The sequence below is a fragment of the Polypterus senegalus genome, chromosome 3 (genome assembly GCF_016835505.1).
Source record: "Polypterus senegalus isolate Bchr_013 chromosome 3, ASM1683550v1, whole genome shotgun sequence".
NCBI lineage: Eukaryota > Metazoa > Chordata > Cladistia > Polypteriformes > Polypteridae > Polypterus > Polypterus senegalus.
In genome coordinates, this window is record NC_053156.1 from 111,156,513 (window position 1) to 111,181,687 (window position 25,175).

At 36.9% G+C, this 25,175-nt stretch overlaps 1 protein-coding gene across 1 annotated transcript in view; it reads right to left on the reverse strand.

Moving 5' to 3' along the window:
• mthfd1l (methylenetetrahydrofolate dehydrogenase (NADP+ dependent) 1 like) overlaps positions 1–25,175 on the reverse strand; it is a 400,198-nt gene that overhangs the window by 236,031 nt on the left and 138,992 nt on the right. The window contains exons 14-18 of the mRNA XM_039747812.1: positions 18,568–18,675; positions 17,412–17,486; positions 8,141–8,243; positions 4,957–5,033; positions 3,503–3,643 (exon numbers count right to left, since the gene is read on the reverse strand). Of these exons, the coding sequence (XP_039603746.1) occupies positions 3,503–3,643; positions 4,957–5,033; positions 8,141–8,243; positions 17,412–17,486; positions 18,568–18,675 (504 nt within the window). The remainder of the gene's footprint in view (positions 1–3,502; positions 3,644–4,956; positions 5,034–8,140; positions 8,244–17,411; positions 17,487–18,567; positions 18,676–25,175) is intronic.

The window sequence follows — 25,175 nt, forward strand, 5'->3', positions numbered from 1 at the left end:
CAATGTTTTACATTAGTTTACTATTACACTGTGCATTCTATGGTGTAATTAACTATATTTGTGCTTAATCTTTACATATTTTTACATATTTACATACAGTTTGTACGGTTTGGAACGGATTAATTGTATTTACATACAATCCTATGGGGGGAAACTGCTTCGGTTCACGACCAAAGTTCTGGAACGAATTATGGTTGTGAACCGAGGTTCCACTGTATGTATGTATATATATACAGTATATATATACAGTATATATATATATATATATATATATATATATATGACAGCAACACTCATCACTCACAACAGTGACAAAACAATTACATTGACAATCATGTTACGTTATTTTCAAAATGTTTCCTTTTCTTTTTCATTACTTCTTTAACACACTAATTCTCCGCTGCGAAGCACGGGTATTTTGCTAGTCTATATATAATTCAGTAAGGGCACGCAAGACACTGAGCGCAAGTAAGACACTGAGGGCACGCAAGACAGAGAGCACAAGCAAGACAGAGCCCCACCCGCCAACTCTAAGACCATGGGATACGCTCAACAGAGCCCCACCCGCCAACTCTAACCCTCCTACCGCGTCATGGGATACGCACGACAGAGCCACGCATGCCAACTGTAACCATCCTCCCGAGTCCAGCGCCGCTCGAGGCCGCAACAACTCACCAAACACAGCCTCAGTCGCTTTCGTCTGTGCAACAGTCCACATGCACCTCTGAGCCACGTTGACTTTACACCGCACGCAAGGCAGAGAGCCACGATCGGCAACTCACAGAGCCCCGCCCACTAACTCTATGACTATGGGATACACACGCATTTAGTGTATAAATGGATATAAATAATTGCAAGTAAACAATTCGGCAAAATCTGTTGTATGTAAACGATACTGTTATTGTTTTTTCATCAGAAAACCCGGTTTCCACGTCGACCTGTATTAGTTTAAATGGCACTTTTACCACTCGCAATAGGGAGGACGCGCTGACTTATCGTGTCGACTGGGCAACACAGTGAATGCGGCGTCTATCTATATATGTCTATGTTTTCCGTAGTCTGCTACAGGAAGGTACTCTCTCAACCATTGGCATTGGTTTCACTTCTTGCTATTTTCGTTATACTGTGACGGTGGTTTCCTAAGCCTTTGTTAAACTGAATTCCTTTCTCACCATTTTCCGTTCCTATACTTACATCGCCATATGCTACGGCGGGCTTCGGTTAATTAGATATATTACAACATACATTACATTCTGAATTTATGAAACTGTCATGTTTAGAATACCGAAGTCTGCTGTCTACTTATAGAATTTCTCAGAAATCTATATATATAATTAACTAAGGCAAGACGACCATGGAAAGCACGCCGGAAGGGGCGTGGATTCACTAAGCCGCCGACAAGTTAGACACCTATGGCACACACAGGAAGGAGCCACGCCCACCAACTCCAAGACCATTGGATACGACGACAACTCGCAGAACCACGCCCACCAACTCAGACGCGACGACACAGAAAAAAGGGCGTCATTTATATTTGTCTGTCGTAGAGGTAACATGCAGCTCTGACCCACGCTGAATGTTGATAGAGGCATGTTTCTCGCGGAGGTGAATCGCCATATGCAGCGTGCAAAACGGTTTTGCGAGGGGTATCCCATGGGATCCTTAAAACATTCCTTTACAACTGAGGTTAAAACACAATAAAGTAAGCAGTCTTTAAAAAACAAGTTTTGATTCGACGCTTGCGACGCGTGCACCCTGGCAAACTGTTTTACACGCTACATACAGCAATTCGCATCCACAACAAACATGCGTCTTCTTAGATGCTCCAGCACTTTGTACACACCCCCCTCCCACCTCGCTACTGCCGTGGTCGGGTGTCTTGGTGGATTATATATTGAAAGGCAGCCAAAACCGCACAGAGCAATGAAAAGTCTACGTGAGTCACAGGTGCATCTGGACTGTACAAAGTCGACAACGACTCGAGTGACGAGTTGAAGGTGGGCACATGAGCAAGCAGTGCATACTGAATGAGAAATCAGCAGACTAGCATGACGGAGGGAGCGGAGTGGAGTGGATGTCCTTCTCCTCTCCTCCCGTTCCACCCTCCGCGCCACATGGACGATTGTGTGTTGGTTTGTTCCGTGCATTGGTTAAAACCCAATGAAGGAAGCAGTTTTTAAAAACCAATAAGCCCTATGCCTCTGTTTCATTACCGTCTCACCTGCTTCACCAATGCAGGCCCCGTAACAGGGCAACCAACTGTGTAACCAAAGTCTGGGTTCAGGGAGGAGTATGGTTACAAAGCTGAAACTTAAAGGAATTGATGGAAGGGCACCACCAGGTGTGAAGCCTTTCGCTTCAATTGACTCAACACAGGAAACTTTACCCGGCCCTGACACAGAGAGGATTGACAGATTGATAGCTCTTTCTCGATTCTGTGGGTGGTAGTGCATGGCAGTTCTTAGTTGGTGGAGCGATTTGGCTGGTTATTTCCGAAAACGAACGAGACTCCCACCTGCCAAATAGTTACACGACCCAACAGCGGTCGGTGTCCAAATTCTTAGACGGACAAGTGGCTTTCAGCCACGTGAGATTGAGCATTAACAGGTCTGTGATGCACTTGTATGTCCGGTACTGAGCAGCGCTACACTGAATGGATCAACGTGTGTCTACCCGGCGCAGGGAGCCGTGCGTAAGCCGTTGAACCCCATTCGTGATGGAAACCGTGGCTTGAAATTGTTCCACACGAACGAGAAATTCCCAGTACGTGCGGGTCATACGCTCGCACTGATTACGTCCCTACCCTTTATAATCCCCCCCATGGTCGGGTGACTTAGTGGATTATATATAAAAAAGCAGCCGGAACCGCAAAGAACAATGAAAAATCAATGTGGAAACCGACTGAGGCGGTGTTTGGAAAATTAACACTCAACGTGACTCACAGGTGCGTGTGGACTGTACACAGACAAAAGTGACTCAGGTAGGGAGTTGGGGGCGGGCACATAAGCGGGCAGTGCATACTGAACGAGTGCCGTTCAACCCCATCCTTCGCTTTGGAAGGAGAAGGCACGACGGCGCTCCTCCGGTTTTCAGTCACGGACAATTGTATATTGGTTCGTAGCGTGCATTGTTGCAATGTTACTTTTCTTGGTGGTTTATTAAATTACGGATTTTTCAAATGTTTATTTTTTCCTCTGTGCTTAAAAATCATTTAAACAGCGGCCTGATTATGCGGCATATGCTACGCCGCGGGTTGTCTAGTATGCTTTATTATTGTTAAGCAAAATGATAAACACTCAGAAAGGGATCATACCATTTAAAAAAAAAATCCACCTATTCATTTTCTTAGGCAGCAGTCCAGGTAAGGATAGTGAAGAGCAGTTTAAAGAAAACATTGAGGTTAAAAATTAAATTTTAAAACTTCTCTTCTTTATTTGTGTAAAAAAAAGAACACTACCTTAACCAAAAATGTATTTATTACTTTATGTTTGTGATTGCTTACCAAGTCCTCTGCAGTTACAGGCTCCCCCTTCTTATTGCTGGCTACTACCATCTTGCCAAGTCTTTGTTTCATGTCAACCAGCCCATCAGAAAGGGCCAAGATAGCCATGATTTCACTAGCAACAGCAATGTCAAATTGGGTCTGGAAAAGAATTTTTACATTTTCTTAATTAATACCACAAATAGTAAATAACACAAATACATGAAAAAAGTTTATGTTGAATAAAAAGGTACTATAAAAGTTAAATAAAGAAAGAATAAACTATTTTAAACGAATAACATGTCTCATTTAAGTGGAGACGTTATTTACTGGCTTTATGCTAACTGGTGTAAAACTGGCAATGACATACTTTCCACTCAAATATACTGTAAAACATATAATTATGTTTATGAATATACACAAATGAATATTTCTAATTCATTTATTGTCTTTGTATTTTACTTTCTAATGTATCACTGAAGATTTGAAATATTTCATTCTTTAAAACTAACCACTGACACGAATGCACATTTGTGGATCATCCTCAAGGCTCTTCTGAGGTATGTACTTTCACCCTGGGTTGAGAAGGATGTTGGCACTAAACTTATACTCTGTTTCTCCCCCAACAGTTCCGAGAAGACGGACAGTGAAGGCAACTGACTCCGCCCCTTCCAGTTCCCCAACTACATACCCCGCGGTTTCCAAAAGGAGGCAGCCCTCATTACGAGAATGCACTGCTGGACCAAGCTCCTTCCGGCCATGACTTAAGAGACTTGAGAGCCAAGAGAAATATAATATCAATATTATAAAGAAAATATAAATGAAGTATTTTGTCTTTTAAAGATGAATTACTGTTATGAAAGTAGCAATAAAAATGTTATAATCTTGTAAGACTAGAGTGCCATTTTCCACAATGAATCTATGCCCTGATAAGAGAATACTTATGTAAGTGAGAAAGGAAAAAAAGATGCGAAGTAGGAAAGTAAAAGAAACATGAAGTAAATCAGACATAGCAATAATAAAAATCAAAGGAGGAAAACATGGTTAAAAATTACTCTTACATTAAAGTATAATAGCTATCACATGCAAAAGCAGATTTTTACAAAATAAAGATGCCCTATACATTAAAACAGGTGATTAAAAATGCAGTATTTTAGACAGTACATAGGAAGGAAGGAAGTTACTTTACATTTTAAAATACTGGTTTCAAGTGTGCAAGCTATACTGTGCGTCCCAATGTTCAGAAACAAACTTATTTAGCTTTTTTTTTTAAATGAACTTGGCATAAGGAAATAGAATACACTAAGTAATTAAATATGAAAAGACAATTACTGATTGTTGAGAACTGTTTTTTCAAGTTCGACTGAGTTCTTCTTAAATGAAAGTTCTCTTCTATATCAGACATTGCCAGAAACACTATTTTGGAATATATCAAAGGCTGATAGTAATAAAAGAATTTATCTTCTTGCCTATACCTGACGAGTGAATCCTTTTTCTGTGTTAGCTTGCCCAACTGTTATCTTCCTCAAAAATCGGTCATTTGTGTCAACAACTGTAAGGAAAAAAAAATATGGACAAGACACATCAAAAGTTACTGAAATCCTTTCAGGCGGTTCCCTTTGGATAGCTTATGAATGTATGGCATGTGTTTTATATTAGCAGACTCTGAATTCAATTACATCAACAAAGTAAACAGAAGACAACTCATGAAATTTGCTACACTAAAAAACGGGGTGGCCATACTCACTTTACTTCTGCTGCTTAAACCGATATGAATTTAAAAGAAGGGTTTTTACTTTTAACTTCTGCTTAATAAATTCTGTTAATTTTATTAATTTCCCCACATTATCATATACAAAAAAAAAGATAAACTATTTGCCCCCTTCCTGATTTCTTATTCTTTTGCATGTTTGTCACACAAAATGTTTCTGATCATCAAACACATTTAACCATTAGTCAAATATAACACAAGTAAACACAAAATGCAGTTTTTAAATGATGGTTTTTATTATTTTGGGAGAAAAAAAATCCAAACCTACATGGCCCTGTGTGAAAAAGTAATTGCCCCCTTGTTCAAAAATAACCTAACTGTGGTGTATCACACCTGAATTCAATTTCCGTAGCCACCCCCAGGCCTGATTACTGCCACACCTGTTTCAATCAAGAAATCACTTAAATAGGAGCTGTCTGACACAGAGAAGTAGACCAAAGGCACCTCAAAAGCTAGACATCATGCCAAGATCCAAAGAAATTCAGGAACAAATGAGAACAGAAGTAATTGAGATCTATCAGTCTGGTAAAGGTTATAAAGCCATTTCTAAAGCTTTGGGACTCCAGCGAACCACAGTGAGAGCCATTATCCACAAATGGCAAAAACATGGAATAGTGGTGAACCTTCCCAGGAGTGGCGGCCGACCAAAATTACCCCAAGAGCGCAGAGACGACTCATCCGAGAGGTCACAAAGATCCCAGGACAACGTCTAAAGAACTGCAGGCCTCACTTGCCTCAATTAAGGTCAGTGTTCACGACTCCACCATAAGAAAGAGACTGGGCATGGCAGATTTCCAAGACGCAAACCACTGTTAAGCAAAAAGAACATTAGGGCTTGTCTCAATTTTGCTAAGAAACATCTCAATGATTGCCAAAACTTTTGGGAAAATACCTTGTGGACTGATGAGACAAAAGTTGAACCTTTTGGAAGGCAAATGTCCCGTTACATCTGGTGTAAAAGGAACACAGCATTTCAGAAAAAGAACATCATACCAACAGTAAAATATGGTGGTGGTAGTGTGATGGTCTGGGGTTGTTTTGCTGCTTCAGGACCTGGAAGGCTTGCTGTGATAGATGGAACCATGAATTCTACTGTCTACCAAAAAATCCTGAAGGAGAATGTCCGGCCATCTGTTCGTCAACTCAAGCTGAAGCGATCTTGGGTGCTGCAACAGGACAATGACCCAAAACACACCAGCAAATCCACCTCTGAATGGCTGAAGAAAAACAAAATGAAGACTTTGGAGTGGCCTAGTCAAAGTCCTGACCTGAATCCAATTGAGATGCTATGGCATGACCTTAAAAAGGCGGTTCATGCTAGAAAATCCTCAAATAAAGCTGAATTATAACAATTCTGCAAAGATGAGTGGGCCAAAATTCCTCCAGAGCACTGTAAAAGACTCATTGCAAGTTATATAAGCGCTTGATTGCAGTTATTGCTGCTAAGGGTGGCCCAACCAGTTATTAGGTTCAGGGGCAATTACTTTTCACACAGGGCCATGTAGGTTTGGATTTTTTTCTCCCTAAATAATAAAAACCATCATTTAAAAACTGCATTTTGTGTTTACTTGTGTTATATTTGACTAATGGTTAAATGTGTTTGATGATCAGAAACATTTTGTGTGACAAACATACAAAAGAATAAGAAATCAGGAAGGGGGCAAATAGTTTTTCACACCACTGTATCTGAATGGCGTATACTGTATTACACAATAAAAACAATTGATGTAAGTTTTTAAATTGCACAAAGACATATATAATAATTTAATATCAAGGATAGAATAAAATATGCTTTGAGCTTAAAAACAAAACAAATTAAAAAACAGCTGTTAAAAATTCAAATTTAAAATCTGATGAAAATTAGCTAAGACTAAAAAAAGTATTTTCTGCATACACCTTAAAACTTGCTCAAAAGTGAGACAGACTTGACAAACAAAACAATATTATAATAGATGTGTTCTAAGTTTAAAAGATCATTATCTCGTTACTATATGATAAAATTCTACTGTTTGTGTATGTGTGTGTGTGGGTGTGCGTGCGTGTGGGTGTGTGTGTTCAGTCCCTCCGAGCAATCTGATCAGTTAGTTTGGTTTTGGTATCGCGATCAACAGAGGAAGTGACAAGCAAGAGAGGCTGAAACACACAAGGAGGAGTAAAGCCATAGGAGGCATAATAAAAGTCAACGTCAAAGATGAGATGTATGAGATTACAAATGATGTTTCACAGTGAGTATGGGCAGCCCATCTACCACTGATGGCAGTCAGAAAGTGGACAGGAGGTGTGAAAGGCACCTCGACATGAGAAGTATGCTTTATAGGAATTAGGGGTGTATCTGTAGAAACTCATATAAACATTAATACTACAAAGATGCTTGGTCATACATGGAGTAGACAACATAATTAGGAGTTGTTTAAAAGAAGTACTGTACAACTCCCACTTCATACTTAATAATAAATACTGAAGTTTAAACAGATTGCTACATTACAGATCTTTTGTTCATTTGGAAACACATTCTACACACATTTGTCATCAAATGTACTGGTTCCAGCTGCAGAGAATAATAACAAGTAGAACTAGAAAGCTAACTTCCCATTTGTAGCAAGTGCATACATATATACACAACCACTCACACAAAATCACCCAAAAACTGTACTGTACAAGGAAAGGCTAGTAGCAATTTAAATATAGTAGAAGAAACAGAATTTTTACCTGGCCCAGATTTTGTCAGACCTTTAATTTAGCTCAACTCTATTTCTCCATATGATGTAACAAAACAATGATTTACTTGTGGACCACTGATGAAATTTTAAACAAGAGTATTATATAGTTGCCTTTTTCCAAATATTCACAACAATTAAACAAAGATGAGTTTTTATAATGCACTTTACCTCGCTGCCAAGTAATGGTAGATGGATCAATGTCAAGTCGCACAAACAAATTAATCTCCTCTGCTGTTAGTGAGTCAGGATTAGATTTTTTAATTCCCAGCTTCTAAACAAATTAAGAAGAAAACAAGTTAATGGCATTCCATTTGCATTGTGCTTATTTAAAAGATCTGATTAATTTTATTCTGTATTTCTTTATTTTTTTGTTCCATGACAGATTTTTAGAAAAGTGGCATAGATGTTTATAATACCCCTGTGTTAAATAATAAAAAAAAAATTGTCAGTCTGATGCCAACTTTGGGTGTAAAGACTGCTAACACTTGCCACCCATTTTGTAACTCACTTATCCAGTACAGGGTCTAGTGCACTGCAATTGACTTTTTAAGACATACACAGAAATAAAACATGGTTAAACACAAACGTAGTGGAAAAACTATGATACCAAATAAAATTATAAAAAAACAAAATGTCTGTTATTGAGCACAGAGATTCTCATTACAAAATATCTCTTTGCCTGCTCTTGAGCTTAACTAAAATCAATATGATGAGCACCCTGCCTGCTCCAAGGTTGGCTGAGTTAATGATCTCAATGTATGGCCTTTTACTGCTTTTTCATCAGCTGCTCATTCTTTCTGTCGTTATAGGACCCTTGTCTTTTTCTCTCACTCTGAGCCAAATTATATCCTGCTGAGGGTAAACCTTTAAAGTTTTTAGAGAAGACACATGACTAGGAGTCATAACTCAAAGAGCCTGTTTCATCTGTGTATGAACAGCTGACCCCTTTAAAGGCAAGGGCATGGGTTATGCTTTTTCAGCTCCTTATTTACTCTATGACTTAGAAGTCTTCTGCAACTGTTGCAGTTTTTTTTTTCTTCATCTTATATGGAGCTGGATACTCAAACTAGGGTGGAAAAACGTTTGGGAAGAATGATTTAACTGGATACAGGTTGCTTTAAAAACATTTATCATGAGCACAGTCAATGGCTGTCAAATTCTATCATGAACACAAACATCCACACAATACAGCACTACAAAAACAACACAACTAATGTGTCATAGCATAAGCTTGCCTTTTGAAAATGTTTTTTGTCTCCTTGAATTTTCCATAATATTTAACAAGCAAAGTGAAATGGAGAAAATTAGATGACATAAATGGAATTAGAACAAAATAAGCTTTTCATAAAGAACAAATGTTAAACAAAAAGAAAAAAAACTTTAATAACTTATTAAAGAATAAACAAAGATAAAATACCAAAGGGACCTTTGCATTGCTGTTCAAAGCAGGGGACTAGGGGAGCAGAGAAGATATTTATGAGCAAAAGCAGGGTGCACAGATGCTATTACAGGTATGAAAAATTTAATTAGCAGAAGTAAATTAAATAAAGAAAATGCAGTTGGTGAACAGACTGAGAAAAGGTGTGTTAAAAGAATTAACCCTTCATTAGAGGTTGTGTTTAATTTTACTATATCGGACTGACTAGTTTTGCACAGTTTAGCACTATTCCAAAGAATCACAGGATACCACTAGATTCTTGAGTAATTAATATGCTGAACATATTTAATTTGCCTTTTACTGAGCTGCAATGCTCAGTGGAAAGTATGAAATTATGAAGAATTACATGCTCAGATAATTTCTTTATTATATGAGGAAAACAAATGTGCTTACGTTTAGTGCAGAGGTAAGCAATTTCATGAACATAATCATATACAAAATTAACAAGCATCTTTCCGTCCATCTTCCTTAACCCATCTAGTCGGGGCACAGGGCAGCTGGAACCTATAGTAGTAATTATCAAGTACAAGATAGGAGCAACACTTGGACAGAGCACCAGTCCATCACAGGACAAAAACATACATACACACACACACACACACACACACACACAGAGTAAGGACAAAACTAACAGAAACTGAGCAACTTGTGATTTTTTTTTTCTTAGGGATATTATCATTGACTCCTTAAAGCAGCAGATATTGCATGCCCAGCTGAAAAAAGTTGATAGGCTACTTCTCCTTGCAAGTCTTGTTTTTTAAAATAATATATTTTTTTGCTTTTTGATTCAGTTTTCATAAGGCACTTTAGTAGACAGAGTTTTCATTAATCTGAATGCAGTATATTGAATTACTGAGATAAACAGCACAAAACATTTTAAATTTTGGTGTTTAATTTCTTCTATAGTGCATTGGTGTACATATTTATACATGAAATTACTTAAAATGACTTCTGTAAAAAATGGAATAAAATGACCTTGTTTCTATCTTAGAATAGAATGTGATTATATGCGTTTTTATGATGTCTTTCAGGGTGGCAGGAGAACATTATTCCTATCACAGGAGATGTTCAACTAATTTTAAACAAAGGCTTTTCCTTGGGCAATCCTGGTGAACAATGAAACTTTCATTTAATGAGTCCCATTATAATAAGCACTGACAATTCTGCAGCATGGGTGCATTGCTTGTTAACAATAACAGCATGAGCTGATATAGTAGTAATATGTTGTAATAGGCACATACACAGCTTTAAAGTTGACAATTTTTAGGTTAATTTTTTATGTAGAAATGGAGTATAATTTTTAAAACAACAGTTATGTTATTGTTATCCTAAAATCCTTCCCACCCAAACCTTTTGGATCTGTAGCTGTCTTTAAACAGTTATGACATAACTGATATGTTTAAAGTTTGCCAATGTTCAGGAAACTATGGATTGCACTTGCATGCTGATCTTGCAGTTAACATCATGCTTTACTCAATTTTTATTGTCATTAATCTACATACAGTACATAGTATACTATATAGTTGAACAAAATCTCATTCATTACAGTCCACGGTGCGCAAGCAAAACAACATACAGCATATTTAAAATACAATATGACATTACCAAAACCAGTTCAACACTACAATGTAACAAGAAAAAGACACAGGACTATAATGCTCAAACAATGCTGAATATTCATAGTAAAGTGCAGAGTGTAAAGTGACAGTGCATAATTGGGGAAATGTTATAGGGATATGGTACTGGGTGACAGGTAGGATTTGAGAAGTCTGACAGCTTGGAAAAAGAAGCTGTTATACGACTTGGCTGTGCTGGTTGCAATGCTGTGGGCTCTTCTACATGACAGCTGGAGGTCAAACAATATGTGTGATGGGTGAGAGCCATTTTTCACAATGGCGGAGGCTATATGCAGACAGCGTGTCTGAAAAATGTCCTATGACCCCTATAATCCACTAGGCTGTCCTCACTACACACTGAATCTTGTGGTCATGGGCTTTGCTCTTTACAAACCATATTAAGAAATATAGTTACAGAATCGGAGAGAAATAACAAAAAACATTACAAAAAGCAATGGAATTAGGTGAAATATGTACTTTAAACAACAAAAAGGAAGCAGTGCATTTTATCAATATTCAGCTTCTCTTGCACACAGCCGGGTATGACATCATAAGTACTAAACTTAAACAATAAAACTGTTAAGAAGAAGTCAGACACATTTATACAAGAAGATTTCTTGAGTAGTGCCCATATTATGGATTCTTATTTACACCTTCCAAGTGTGGCAGATGACACACTTTTTTACAATCTTTATTATATGTGTTAGTTCAGTTTTCAGTCAGGGCACTCAGGATCTCAAAGCTCTATAATGCTTTGTGTCAGTATTTTGACATCTAAACAGCCCATGACATGAACTGTGATCAAATTCAGTCATCCCAAAGAAGGTATGCAAATCAATGATAGCGTTCATTTAACAATTAGTAAGGAAAAAGTTGGACATAACGACCACAGAATGTGTCATGGTCCTGCCACACATTTGTATATGTCCAACTGTAATTGGCAAAGAACTTTGAATTTCTAAAAATAATTTTAAACAGTTTTACAATAAATAAAATTTAGATTCACATTTCATCCATGAACTCTGTGTAACATATATGGGGATTGGACTTCACCTCATTTCAGTGTACACTAGGAACAACCAATTTTTCATATACCAAAAGTTGTACATCAATAAACTCCAAAAGCACTTAAGATCCTCTTGATTAACATTTAATCAGTTATTTTAACAGTTTTTTCCAAAATTGACCCTTTGTTTAATTATTTAATAACTTTTAATGGAAATTGTTGAGTTGTTTTGCTTTATTTTTAAGTTGTCATGGTTTGTGTTACAGACATGCAAGCCCTAGTGCAATCAACAATACATCCAGCGCAAACATTTTTAAAAGGCAGTACAGTGCAAAGAACATCTGACTAACAAAATTAATGATAATAGTGGAAGATCACTGTTTATTTTGGCAGTTGTACACATCCCCACACATTACTACTAACAGCTCAATGTGACTGCCATATGTTGCAATGTTAGGAAAAATGTAAACTTTAGGCAGGAGGGCAGCACTGCTTCAGCACACACTAAGCAAATAAATTAATGTATCTTTCAAAAGGATTATATTTCAGTTATACAGTTTGGAGTGTTTAAAAATATTACATTTGTTCCTATGTGCTATGATAATGTGTGTGGGCTATGATGTAAGGATATGTTGGTGTCAATCAAATGCTTAGGTAGCATGGCTTATTTCAAACGAAACATACCTTACACTATCTCAATAAATATTGTTGTTACATATTGTTTGTCTTTTATCAATAATTCCCATAAAAATACACTATTGTTTAATGTAAGGATTGTGTTTATGTGTGCAGCATCAATTAATCTCTGACGCAGATGTAGAAATTTTACTTTCCACATGTCTATCACCATTACACAACTTTACAGCAAGAATGTGAGTGAGTTATAGAAAAAATGTAATAGAGCTGGCATTGAAAGAGGATGTTAATTTTTGCTATATTAAGTGAAAAGATACTATTCAGAATTACTTCCCACACATTCTTAGGTGCTAATAGCAAAATTAATACATAGCATGAGAACAGAAAATATTTATAAAAACAACAAAAACAAAGTAAACCAATCAACAGCCAAAATTATAATGATATTAAACAATTCAGCATAAGACAATTTTTTTTATTGCTGAGATGATATTAGAAAATTCACAGGAGGCTAATTTCATCCTCACTGATGAACACATTCTGTACAAAAAAACATTTTCCAAAAGTTATGTTAATTATATGCTTATCTAACTTTACAGTTGTGGCATTCTGTGTTTGATGTTTAACTTATGTTTTCAAGAAACAACATTAACCTTTAATTTTATTTTTATCATACATCTTTCATGTTTGCTACTTACATAGGTGAGAAAGATTAGACCTTTTCAATTATTCTTCCCCTCTTCTTCAATCCTAGGGTTAACTATAGAAATTCCTCTGTATTCATTATTGACAATTGTATAATCTCTTTGTGAAATGCAGGGAGCAAACACTTCCTGTACTTCAATCATGTCCATATAACAACATTACACAAATTAAGCATAATCTCTGTTATACTTCAAGCACCAAATTATACAATTCAGCATCATGTTATGACATAGTCCTGTTTTTGAACTACATCTCTGTATTTAAAACTGCTGTACCAGTAAAGCTGACCACCAAACTCCTCAAATTAGCTCTTAGCACCAACCACAGAAACCGAATTTTGGACTTACTAGCCAACAGTCTTCAGCACATGAGGACTGGCAGCATCACATCATCTACAAGAAACAACATCAGGCACTCCACAGGGTAGTGTGCTGAGGCCCCTTCTCTACTCTTTGTAAACCTATGACTGTGTGGCCAAACACAGCTCCAAGTTTCATCATTAATTTTACCGATGACACTACCATCAAAGGCCTGATTACCAAAAATGATGGGGCAACTTATAGGGAAATGGTCCAGCTGCTGACTCAGTGGTGACAGAACAATAATCTAGCCCTTAACTAAAGAGCTGGTCACAGGCTTCAGAAAGCAGAAGGCAGACCACACTGATCTACTTTGGGAGGTATGCTGTTGAAAGAATGAGCAGAAAGAGATTTCCTCTTGTCAAAAAGGTTCTCCAGAGCCTTTACTTACTCAGACATCCGAAGACAATAAACTTGACTTGCTCATATTGCTCTCTGGAAGTGGACAGTGAAGAGTAAACTAGTCATCTTCATATGGTGAACTTTTGAACCCCAAGCTACTTTGGAGTAATATAGAATATTTTTCCTTCTTAAATGCAAAAGTTAATATCAGTTTATTACATGATATGATAATGATATGACGTGATGTGGTAAATTGTATCATGTCATACTCATATTATATGATACTAACAGGTTCTTGAAGGCAATACCCATCGAAAACAACAGGCAAACGCAAAACCAAATGTAAATATCTTGGGTTTTTTCAAGCAAAATGGATTTTGCTTTAAAATAATTAGCCTTGGAAAAACACAGTATTCTTTTCCCAATTCACCCCTGTTCTGTGATGGGCATGCTGCAATTTCTCTACAGCTTCCATAACAAATTTGATCTTAGATGCTTTTATGAAAATTCATTCTATTTTGCAATTCAATGCACAAGTAACATACATACACATGTACTCATAAAAAAGTAAATTATATGGGTTGCTTTAAGTGTACAGAATCTTCTTAAATAAATGTGAACTGGACTTGACTATATACCTGTTACTGATTTCTTAGCACTTACTATTAAACAAGAAAAAATATTAAGTTTCAGTAGGACTACTTATCAAATGAGAGTGAAGATGGAATTTGGTTTACTCTGTAAAGTAAACATACACCCTACTAAAACAAACTCAACTAAATCAAAAGCCAGGGAATAATAAAAGAGTAAGGTTAAGCTAGAGGCAATAAAGCAAGTGAGAGTTATGGCCCCTGCCACTATTTTTCCCTTAACTATTAACTATGGTACTAAGCTTTAGAAAGTCCATCCTTCAAACAAAATGTAGGTAAAAATAACCTGTGATTAACAGATACAAGAACTAAACTGTTTTCTAAAGTTTCAGAATTTTATAGTCAATAAAGTGGAATTATTAGATACGATACCCAAAAAGTGTTTTTTGTCTAAATCTACTCTTCAGGCATTTTGAAAATAATGAAGCTGTAACATGTATGCTGAGCGTTCACCACAACTTACTGCAATAATTTATGTCTGAATGTTGTGGCTGACACCTTAAACTTCATCCAGGAATGCACTGTATTAGGGTTTTGAAAAATAGTGACAGGTTTTTCACAGTGACATTTCCTTCCTGCTTAAAACACAGTTTTGGTATAAAGGCATTGTGACAAGGAAGCTACACTACACAAAGTGAAGTGTGACGAGCTATAAAAGAGAACTAAAACAGAAAATCCATATTTTGCATCACTCCTCTGGTTTAAAGCTTTTCACCACCTCTCCTGGAGTGCATGGTCTTGCCATGTCAACATCGATTTCAACCTAAAGACATACAGATCATGTTATCTAATGACAGTAAACTGGCCCTGCATGAGTAAGAGTGGAAGTGCATAAATTTAGGCTGCAATGGGCTGGCAAACCTATCCAAATTGTTTCCTACCTTGCACCCAATATTGTCTGGATACGCCTTGTCCCACTAGCCCTGGTGTTAATTGAATTAATGAATGTGGCGGATGGCCAGGGATCCTGCCCAGCTGGGATGCCTGGAAGGACTGGGAGAGGGTCAATACATCCCCTGGACCACAAGAGGGCAGCTGCCCTAGTCTGCATTGGGACCACGGGATCAGAGCTTTAAAGTTCAAAACTGTTGGGGCCCGTGATCACAACCAGTGGGTGCCCGGAGGATTGTTGAGCCCTGGATTGCAGCACTTCCGCCACATTCGGAAGTGCTGCCAGAAGAAATTCCAGACACACTCTGACTGCTTCCGGATGCTCATGCGGCACTTCCACCAACCAGGAAGTGCCGCCGGAAGATCATCGCAAAGCACCTGGAGCACATCTGGGGCACTATAAAGGGGACCGCCTCACTGCATTAGTCGAGATGGAGTTGGGAGGAAGAGGACGGAGCTTGTGTGTAGAGGTGACAGAAGAGTTGGAAGGAAAGAAGGGACTGAGTAATTTGTGGCTATTAAGGTCTTGTGTGGTGCAGTTAAGCAAGTATATAATTAAATGTATGTGTTTTTGGACAATTGGTGTCTGTCTGTGTACGGGGATGAACGTCCACATGAAAAACACTGGATTTATGTAAAAAATCTGAGATTCATGCTCAACATGACACAGTAAAGCAATAGCAAAAAATCTGTGACCAGTAATGTACTGGATGTTGCAGGTCTGGAAAGATTGATCCTAAAAAAGAGATATGTTGTATAACACATAAAATACAACAGAAGCATGAATTTTAAGAAGTCTTAAAAGCAGCACAGGCAGAACACCAACAATGATTTGAGTGAGATTAAATATAAACAGCAATTTGGAGGGAAGCTTTTCTGGCCAACTCTCAACTTTACTTTTCTAAATACACCAATAAATCCAAGGTTCACACAGTTTTAATGCTGAAATGTTATTTCATAAAAAAACTCCTTATAGCCTTGCAACTGTAAAGTTCCAGATGTAAAATCAATACACAAAATGAGAAATAAAATGTATGTCTGTGATTATAACCATGTCACATGCTTGGATTCTTAAGATGGTTTCATGGGGCAAACTAACCAAAAGGAATAACTTTAACATTCCACACAAACAAGTCAAACTTGACAAAACTAAAAACTAACTTGGGTCTTTAAAATGTGGCACTTATACACAAGAAAGCATATGCTCTAAATGAATATACTTTGCTTTTGGAATCTAAGAGCTGCTGTCAGTTTTATTTTAGACATTTAGGACTGTGGAGTAATCAGACCTAAAACAATTATGCTACATAGCTCTTTTTAAAGGTTCACACTTTTAATGACTATACATAACATAAATTGATTGATTTTTATTAATCCTTAAGTAAAAATTACATTTGATGATTATACCCATTTACAGGCATTTTCTTTGGGGTAAGTACAAATCAAATAAATTTCTCCTAAAATGTTATCATTTGCATATTATAATGTACATGATAGTAATAACAACACAGTCAACAGTCCTATGGGAACAAAGAAAAACATTAATTTCTTAGGAATAAAAATAAATAAGATTTAAGAAACAAAGTGTAAAAAAGCTAAACATAACAAAAACAACAGAAGGTTATGTAAAGAAAGGTGAAGTGCCCAGATAAGCCTCAAAAAAATAAAATGTCATTTTTAGGAACTGCATTGCCAAAATTAACATAAGGTTGTCGGTCAAATTTTTTTTAGGAAGTAGCATTGTGAAAATTAAATGCTATATAACACTGCTCATTACAAAAAAAAAAAAAAAATACCTGTAATCTGGCCACTTGAACAGCAGAGAATTGTCTGACTCCATTAATAGAGGGCACCAGTCGATTATACAAGGCCTGAAAGAGACAAGGAATATTAACCATACTGTATGATGTGGATATTGGAAGTAAACATTTTTGCATGACTCAATTCAAAATACATTGAATTTTTATATATGACTAGTCAAAAACTGCAAAATTATTTTTGTATTCGGAGGAAGGATAGGTAAAACTGCAAGTCCACTGCTAAATAACATTTATTACTGTACATAGGGGCTATACCTAGTGGGGATGGCCAATTAATGACAATATTAATTGTGGGGTTGCAGGTGCCCTAAGAAGTAGTAAGGTGGACCTTTGGCATTGTGTCACTGGTCCAATTACAGATGTCCTCTCAGTAGAAATTAATTCTGAGGGCTCCAGAAATTACCAAGGAAGTGCTAACAGGCTGGAATTTAAATGGCCCTTCCAGCTTTAAGACTGGCAGGACAGAGATGGAAAGCAGGTAATGACAATAGGAAGAGAGGCCACATGTGGCTGAAAAAAGGTTCAGCTAGACTTGAAGGGTTGTTAATTTCCTCCAACTGCACCTGTCTTTTTATCGTCCAGTATGTGTTTATTTTATAAATAAACCTTCGTTTTTAATACTTCCTTGATCTTTTTTGATCGCTTAGTTAGGTTATCAGATGGTAAAAAATGGGCCCTGCAGGCCATTCTGCAGTTTTTTAATTTGTATATAGTACCCAATTATTTATAATTTAATTGTGGCCTTCTGGCTAAGACTAGGCTGTAACTTCCTAGGATTCTATCCACAACACACTGGAACCCTGACAGGTCTACTAAATCAGCCAGTGACCCAGCTGAACAAATAACTAAGTGGTAGTTTCATGATTTGCCAGTTAAATAAGGTTTAAACATATTACTTTATTTATAAGGGGGGATGTAAAGAAGCCATGCTAAAATGTTAAAATGACAGAATACAGCATGTTAGTAACTTCTCCAGCATACTCCTGAAAACACATAATAAGGTGGGCAGAACTCATAAAAACAAAAATTAAAATTAATATTACAAATTATACATGAAAATTTACTTTCTGATTCTAGGAGAATTTTAGAATATAAAATAATAATGGAATAACAAAGTAGACATGATCTCTACCTTATCAGACTGAGTGGCTTCATGAAGGATTCTAGCATCGATTGCTGCTGCAAGCAGATTGTTTGCAGCTGTTATAGCATGAATATCTCCTGTTAGATGAAGATTAAACTGAATAAAAAACAAAAAAGAAATTTATGTCATTGTTCACAACACTCAAAGGCATTAGGAAGTGGTGGCATAATAAAAAAGAATAAAAAAAGAGTACAAAGAGTTGTTATGTTGCCAAACATGCATTCACTTTCTTATATTGAAAAGTGCTGTAGTTTGGCTGTTTAATTTTTCAGTGCACTCTGCATTAAGTCTGAAGTGTTTATAATGAATGTCAGCGATGAGTAGTTAGATAATGTGAACAGAATAGCAAAACCTCTGCACAGCACCTTTAAAGACAAGTTGTTTAGAAACATAAGCTGCATCAAGTTATATAGATTTTGCCCATTCTGACAGTGGTAGTGCAGGTTTACAGTGGTTAGTGAATTCAGTGCATAGTATGTGTAAAGAAGATAAAATCAGAATATGAGAAAGCAGTGGAATTTGTGTCAAGCAAAAAAGATATTAATATTCAGCAAGGATATATAAAAGAACAGCCTTTTGTAAGAATGCACATTGCCTTAATAACTCCAGAAATATTTACAAAAAAACCTACCATATAAGCTTGCACATAACCATAAACTGTTGTGTCATTAAGATAAAGTGGGTAAAACAGGAAATAAAAAGCAAAGGACTTCCTCCAGTTCCTAGAAGTGATATATACTGAAATATTTAAACTGTGGGAAGTACAATACATCATATTTGTCTGAGTTGGTACCATGCTAAATTGACTCCTGCTCTTAATTTGAAAAAAGTACACTTAAGAGATGCTTAATTTCCATACTAAACAGATTAGAAAACAGTTTCTAAATTCAAATGAAAGGATGAAAATACCTTTGCAGCCAACAACAAAGAACAAAAGAACTAAAAAAATTAATTTCTAAAAAAGAAAAAATGACTGAAATTAAAAAGCATTTAAATATTCAAATGCCTACATTTTAAAAAGGTAGCCCACAAACATCACAGCCGTATTTATTTTTACCACCAAAAAGCCAAATGGTGTTTCTTCTATCCTATTATATTGAAAGGTTTCTGCACTACCATTTTAGGTAGCAGTGGCAAACCAACAGCTTAACCATGTCTGTCTATAATTAGACCCTCCTCCTCCAAGCATTCTGCATTGAACAAGCAAGGTAATAGTTTTGTGATGATATTTCAATTTCAGCAGTCAAAATTAATGGAAAACAATTCACAAAATTTACATCTATATCATCATGAGAAATATTATACAGTGCGGACACTTGAAAACCTAATCCATTAGTAAGGTAGCACAATACTTAAACAGCTAACATTAATAAGTGAATGTTTCACTCATGTCCACAGCAATTCAATAAGATGAACAGCCCTTGCGATGTTGGAACTGTATGATAAAAAGCATCTCTAATATCAAGGGCTATGCGCTGGGGCTGAAGGGTGAGTAGATTTCCTTTCTTCTGAGAGTACCATAAAAATGGTTTGAGGACCAGAGTGGATCAATATTTCTCATACATTTAATTTAATTTCATTCATTTTTTCCCCCCAAATATTTTATTGAAACAGACATTGTGTAAATGGTATCAAGTCACCTGGGGCCTCATGTATAACGGCGTGCGTAGAACTCACACTATAACATGGCGCAAGCACGAAAGTGGAAATGTGTGTACACACAGAAACATCCAGATGCAGGAATCTGTGCATATGCAAACTTCCACGTTCTTCCGCTACATAAATCACGATCAGCGTGAAAAGTAATGCTCGTGCACATGCTTGCTGTCCTGCCCCAACTCCTCCCAGAATTACAGCTCTTTAACTATGCAAATCAATATTATCAGCCCTTAAGCTCAGCCTGTGAAAAGACAGTGGGAAAAGCAAGGGCAAAAATATAAGAATTTCAGCGAATACCAAGTGGAGGCAAGGAAATACATACAATTTGTTGGTTTATACATTGGTATAATCAACAAAAGGAAGATGATCGAGTGACAGAGTGTCGGAGAAACTCGAAAGCTCAAGTTCACAAAGTCGCAAAGTGCCCTAAATAAAAAAGAAGTTGTCACATATAAAAGTCGCCGTGAAAAGGCGAGCCGTAGCCCACCGTCTGAGTGTCATATGAAAGCTTATTAGGGTACAGAGAAAAAAAAAATAAGCGCACAGTGGGGGGAAAAAAGGACAAAATATCAACTTTAATCTCGAAATTTCCACTTTAATCACGTCGTTTATTTTGTCATTAAAGTAGAACATCATAAACTTCATCTTAAAATTGTTTAATTTACTAGTTTCTCAAATCCCATCGTAACTAAAGCAACATGTTAAATGCTTTGTTTTGTATTTGATCTTTTATGTACTCTATGTGTGTGAATCACTACGTACTTCCCCACTTTCTCTTTCTCCGACAGGACACAGAATCCATTAAATTCATAATATTACAGCTCTCTGAATAATTAAAATACTGAGATGTATACGTGATATCTTTTTAATGATAAAATGAATGAAAGCATGTTATTAAACATGGGAACACGGTGGCGCAGTGATTGTGCTCAACATTCGATGAAATTATTGCAGCAGTACTGTCTCTTTCAAACGTACTAACCTCCAATTCCTGTCCTTCCTTTTCTTTCTCCAAATACCCAATCACCGCACAATCAGCTCAATAACAGACGTTAAGCCATCTGTAAGCTTACAACGACGATTCTTCAAAACTTTTAAGGAACATTCAAATATCTTCGTAGTACGTGTTTAATTATTCTATCCATCTATCCTTCCAGTGTCACACCAGCCCAGCAAGAATACAGCATGAGGTAGGATCAATCCATGAACTAGCTAGCGCTGTGGCACCATGTCCTCACATGTTTAATTATTAACAATACAGATTATTTAAATGAAGTTAAAGTTTTATCTGTATAATATAATCAACATATTTTGCTGCATTTCATCTTAAAAATGATATTGTCATCATATGTAAATACAAGCTTTATAAAGTGGTACAAGTTGTGCAATATTATAACTGTAGTGAAAGTTTACAGTGAGGTGATTGTACTTATAAGTACAAACAGTTCTACAAGGAGCACTTGATGGACTGATTGACTGTGTTTAAAGTTCTTGGCAAGACACTGTTTCTGAACAGCGAGGTCCATACAGGAAAGTCTCTAAAGCATTTTGCCATAGCTGAGGCAGCGTGTGCTTGATGCTGTATACTGATAATTCTTTCCGATCAGCTGCTGCTGTGATTCCCCACTTGGATACAGTGATATAAATGCTCCGAGTGGTGCAGTGATAGTAATATGGTAAAAAATGATCTGCTGTTGCAACCCTTAAAGGGACCAGCTGAAAGAAGAAAAAGAAGGTGCAGAGACAGTAACAATGCTAAAGCAGTTATGGTATTTGGAATACTATGGCTATTCCCTGGACCATTATATTGTTACAGGTTAATTACAATCAGATGCATTACACTAATAAACAATATGCAGTTAGTTTCAGTGTATTTATAAAGGAATGTGAATCTAAGAAAGAAAGGGTAACCACACAGGAACAGTAGCACTGCTTTGATGCTGGGTGCCGCCAGTCTGCAAAACCAAGCGCAGAACTTGCGTACGACAGGGTATGAGGTATAGTGGAAATGTGCATGGCTTTACGCCAATTTTAGGTTTTATACATCGCGATTTTAACGTGGAAATGTTCTTACGCTACATTTCTGTGCATATGCACCATTTATACATGAGGCCCCTGGTCATCCGTTGGCTTTTATAGAATTTCATTATTGTAAGGAAAAACATTTAAACATTCTGAATCTTAAAACAACGAGTCAATTAAGAACACAGCAAAAGATCTATATTTTATTAGCAGCTGCAATTAGATCCAAACTAAGGAAATTGCTGGAATAAAAGCCTTCAGTCACTGTGACCTTACAGGATATGTGTTTCACACCACTGCCCTACTCCATCAAAGGGCATTTCATCCATTCAATTAATTAAACCCATTTATTTTCCTTATTTATGTCAGCTAGTTCACATTTTTGATGCAAAGAAAATTATATATCATATCTGGTCTCCAGGAGAAGGCCCAGCCAGTAGAATACCCAATAGAATATGAGGGTAATGTTGAAACTCTACAAAGTGGACTCAGAACTAGACAGGTGCCTATGTACTCTGAAGTAGCAGCAACATATGTACAGTCTGGTCTATAAGCATTTGGACAGTGACATAATTTTCATAATTTTGGCTCTGTATGTCACAACAATGGATTTAACATAAAGCAATCATTATGTGATTGAAGTGTAGACTTTCAGCTTTAATTTAAGGGCTTCACCAAAAATATCATATGAGCCATTGAATGGAATGAAAGCCATGTTTCTGCATAGCCAACCCCCCATTTCCAGGGGCTCAAAAGTATTTGGACAATTGACTGACAAGCTGTTCCATAGCCAGATGTGAGCAGTTCCCTCATTATTTCATTAACTATTAAGTAGTTTAAAGGTCTGGAATTGATTCCAAGTATGGAAGCTGCATATGGAACTCTCAAAATGAGGTCCAAAGAGCTGTCCATGCACATAAAAATAGTCCATCATTAGACTGAGAAAGCAGAAACATGAGGAGTGGTCAAATCAACCATTTGTACATTTTTTAAAAGCAGGAACATACTGGTTTGGAAAACCACAGAAGACAACTGTGCTGGATGATTGCAGAACTTCTGTCTTTGGCGAAGAAGAACTCCTTCACAACATTTAACCAAACCATGAACCAGCTCAAATCTGTTTATCTCGGTGTGAGGTACCTGGAGTTGTATAGGGTAAATAATATATTGTTATTTTGGAGCATATGCATTTCATGTGCGTTCCATGTCTACAACGATCTCTGTAAATGTAGGATGACAGGAAATGTAAGGCAAGAAATATTGAACACATACCTAAAACAGAAACTTTTTTATGTTATAGTACTAATGACAGAATTTTGACATGAAGTTTATGATGTGTGAAGGCTGAAGTCCAAATATCAAATAAACACTTTCACAAAAGGTACACGCATAACAAAACAAGTGTGCTTTTACTCAAGAATATAACTGAAGAAAAAGAAATCCGGTTAGGGTACGACACTGACACGACAGCTTGGGTGAAAGTGGTAAGAACTGCAGACTCATAATCAAAAGGTTGCTGGTTTGATTCAGGGCACTTCCTAGAATTACCATTTTGAGTAGTGAGTTGCTCTTATTGTTACTATTATAGAATAAAAACATACATTTGATTTGAGTCTGTAACAGCCGGTGTAAATTGAGGGTATTTTTTTTATTATTCAGTTTTATTCAGTCACATTCACGTTCCCCCGATCTGACATTGCTGTTTTCAAATAAACGTGCTATAACAGAGGAGAACTCAGATGAGGATGAGGGTTCTACATCGGAGAAAGAGAACAGAAGCCCTCCCCACAAGAAATGTCCACTCACACATAAGAACAACGGAGCTGCACCAGGCATAAAGGCGAAAGATGGCACCGTTTGGATACAGCAACAGGTTGGGCGTCATCCTGCCAGTGAATCTGACACACACATTTACCCTGCACAACTCCAGGTGCCTCACACCCAGATAAACAGACTTGAGCTGGGAGAACTTTTTGTATGAGTTGAGCTGCGGTAGTGGGGGGATGGGATAACAGGCTGCTTGCTGCTTGTGCCGATCAACACATTTGCAAAACAAAACACGCTAATGGAGAGGTGCAAAGGAATTTAAGGTGGCCCGGGATTGCAAGTTTTTTCATAGGCTTCAGGGATTCTAGTGTTAAAGACAGAGGATTTACCACAAGGTGCAAAGTACTGGTAAACCTCAAGTGCAGGAAGGACAGATTAGAATTTTGCCAGAAAATCTTTTTAAAAGCTTGGCCAGTTCTAGAACATTTTTCATTGAACAAAGGAAATTAAGATCAATATACAGTAATCCCTCCTCGATCGCGGGGGTTGCGTTCCAGAACCCCCTGCGATAGATGAAAATCCGCGAAGTAGAAACCATATGTTTGTATGGTTATTTTTATATATTTTAAGCCCTTATAAACTCTCCCACACTGTTTATAAATATTCCCCGCAGAGTTATACAGCATAATCCCTTTGTATTCTCTTAGATATTAGGTAAGATTCATTGAAATTATGTATATAAACACACTGTTTATATACAGTAAAACCTAAATATTATTTTAAAGATATTGAGTGTCTCCGATATCACATATGTTACAGCCATTACGATAGACAGGCCGCCAGCAATAAATACGTACAATGCAAGAAAAATGGTATACAGTAAATGTGTGTACAGTGACACTAACCGTATGTACATGTACTAAGTACTGTAAGTAGAAAATTAATTATGGTTACTCACCAACAATGACACGATGACTTGTCCGATAACAATGAGTTTAATTTTACTACACAACAAAGGAGAGCGTTACAGCTCTTCCAAAGGAGCCATTTCAGGCAATTGTGTAGCACTGCCGTTGTTGTTCTTCTAGCAGTCTTCAATCCAAATCCCTAAAGCAGATTCCATCCAGACTACTGCCTTATTACATCCA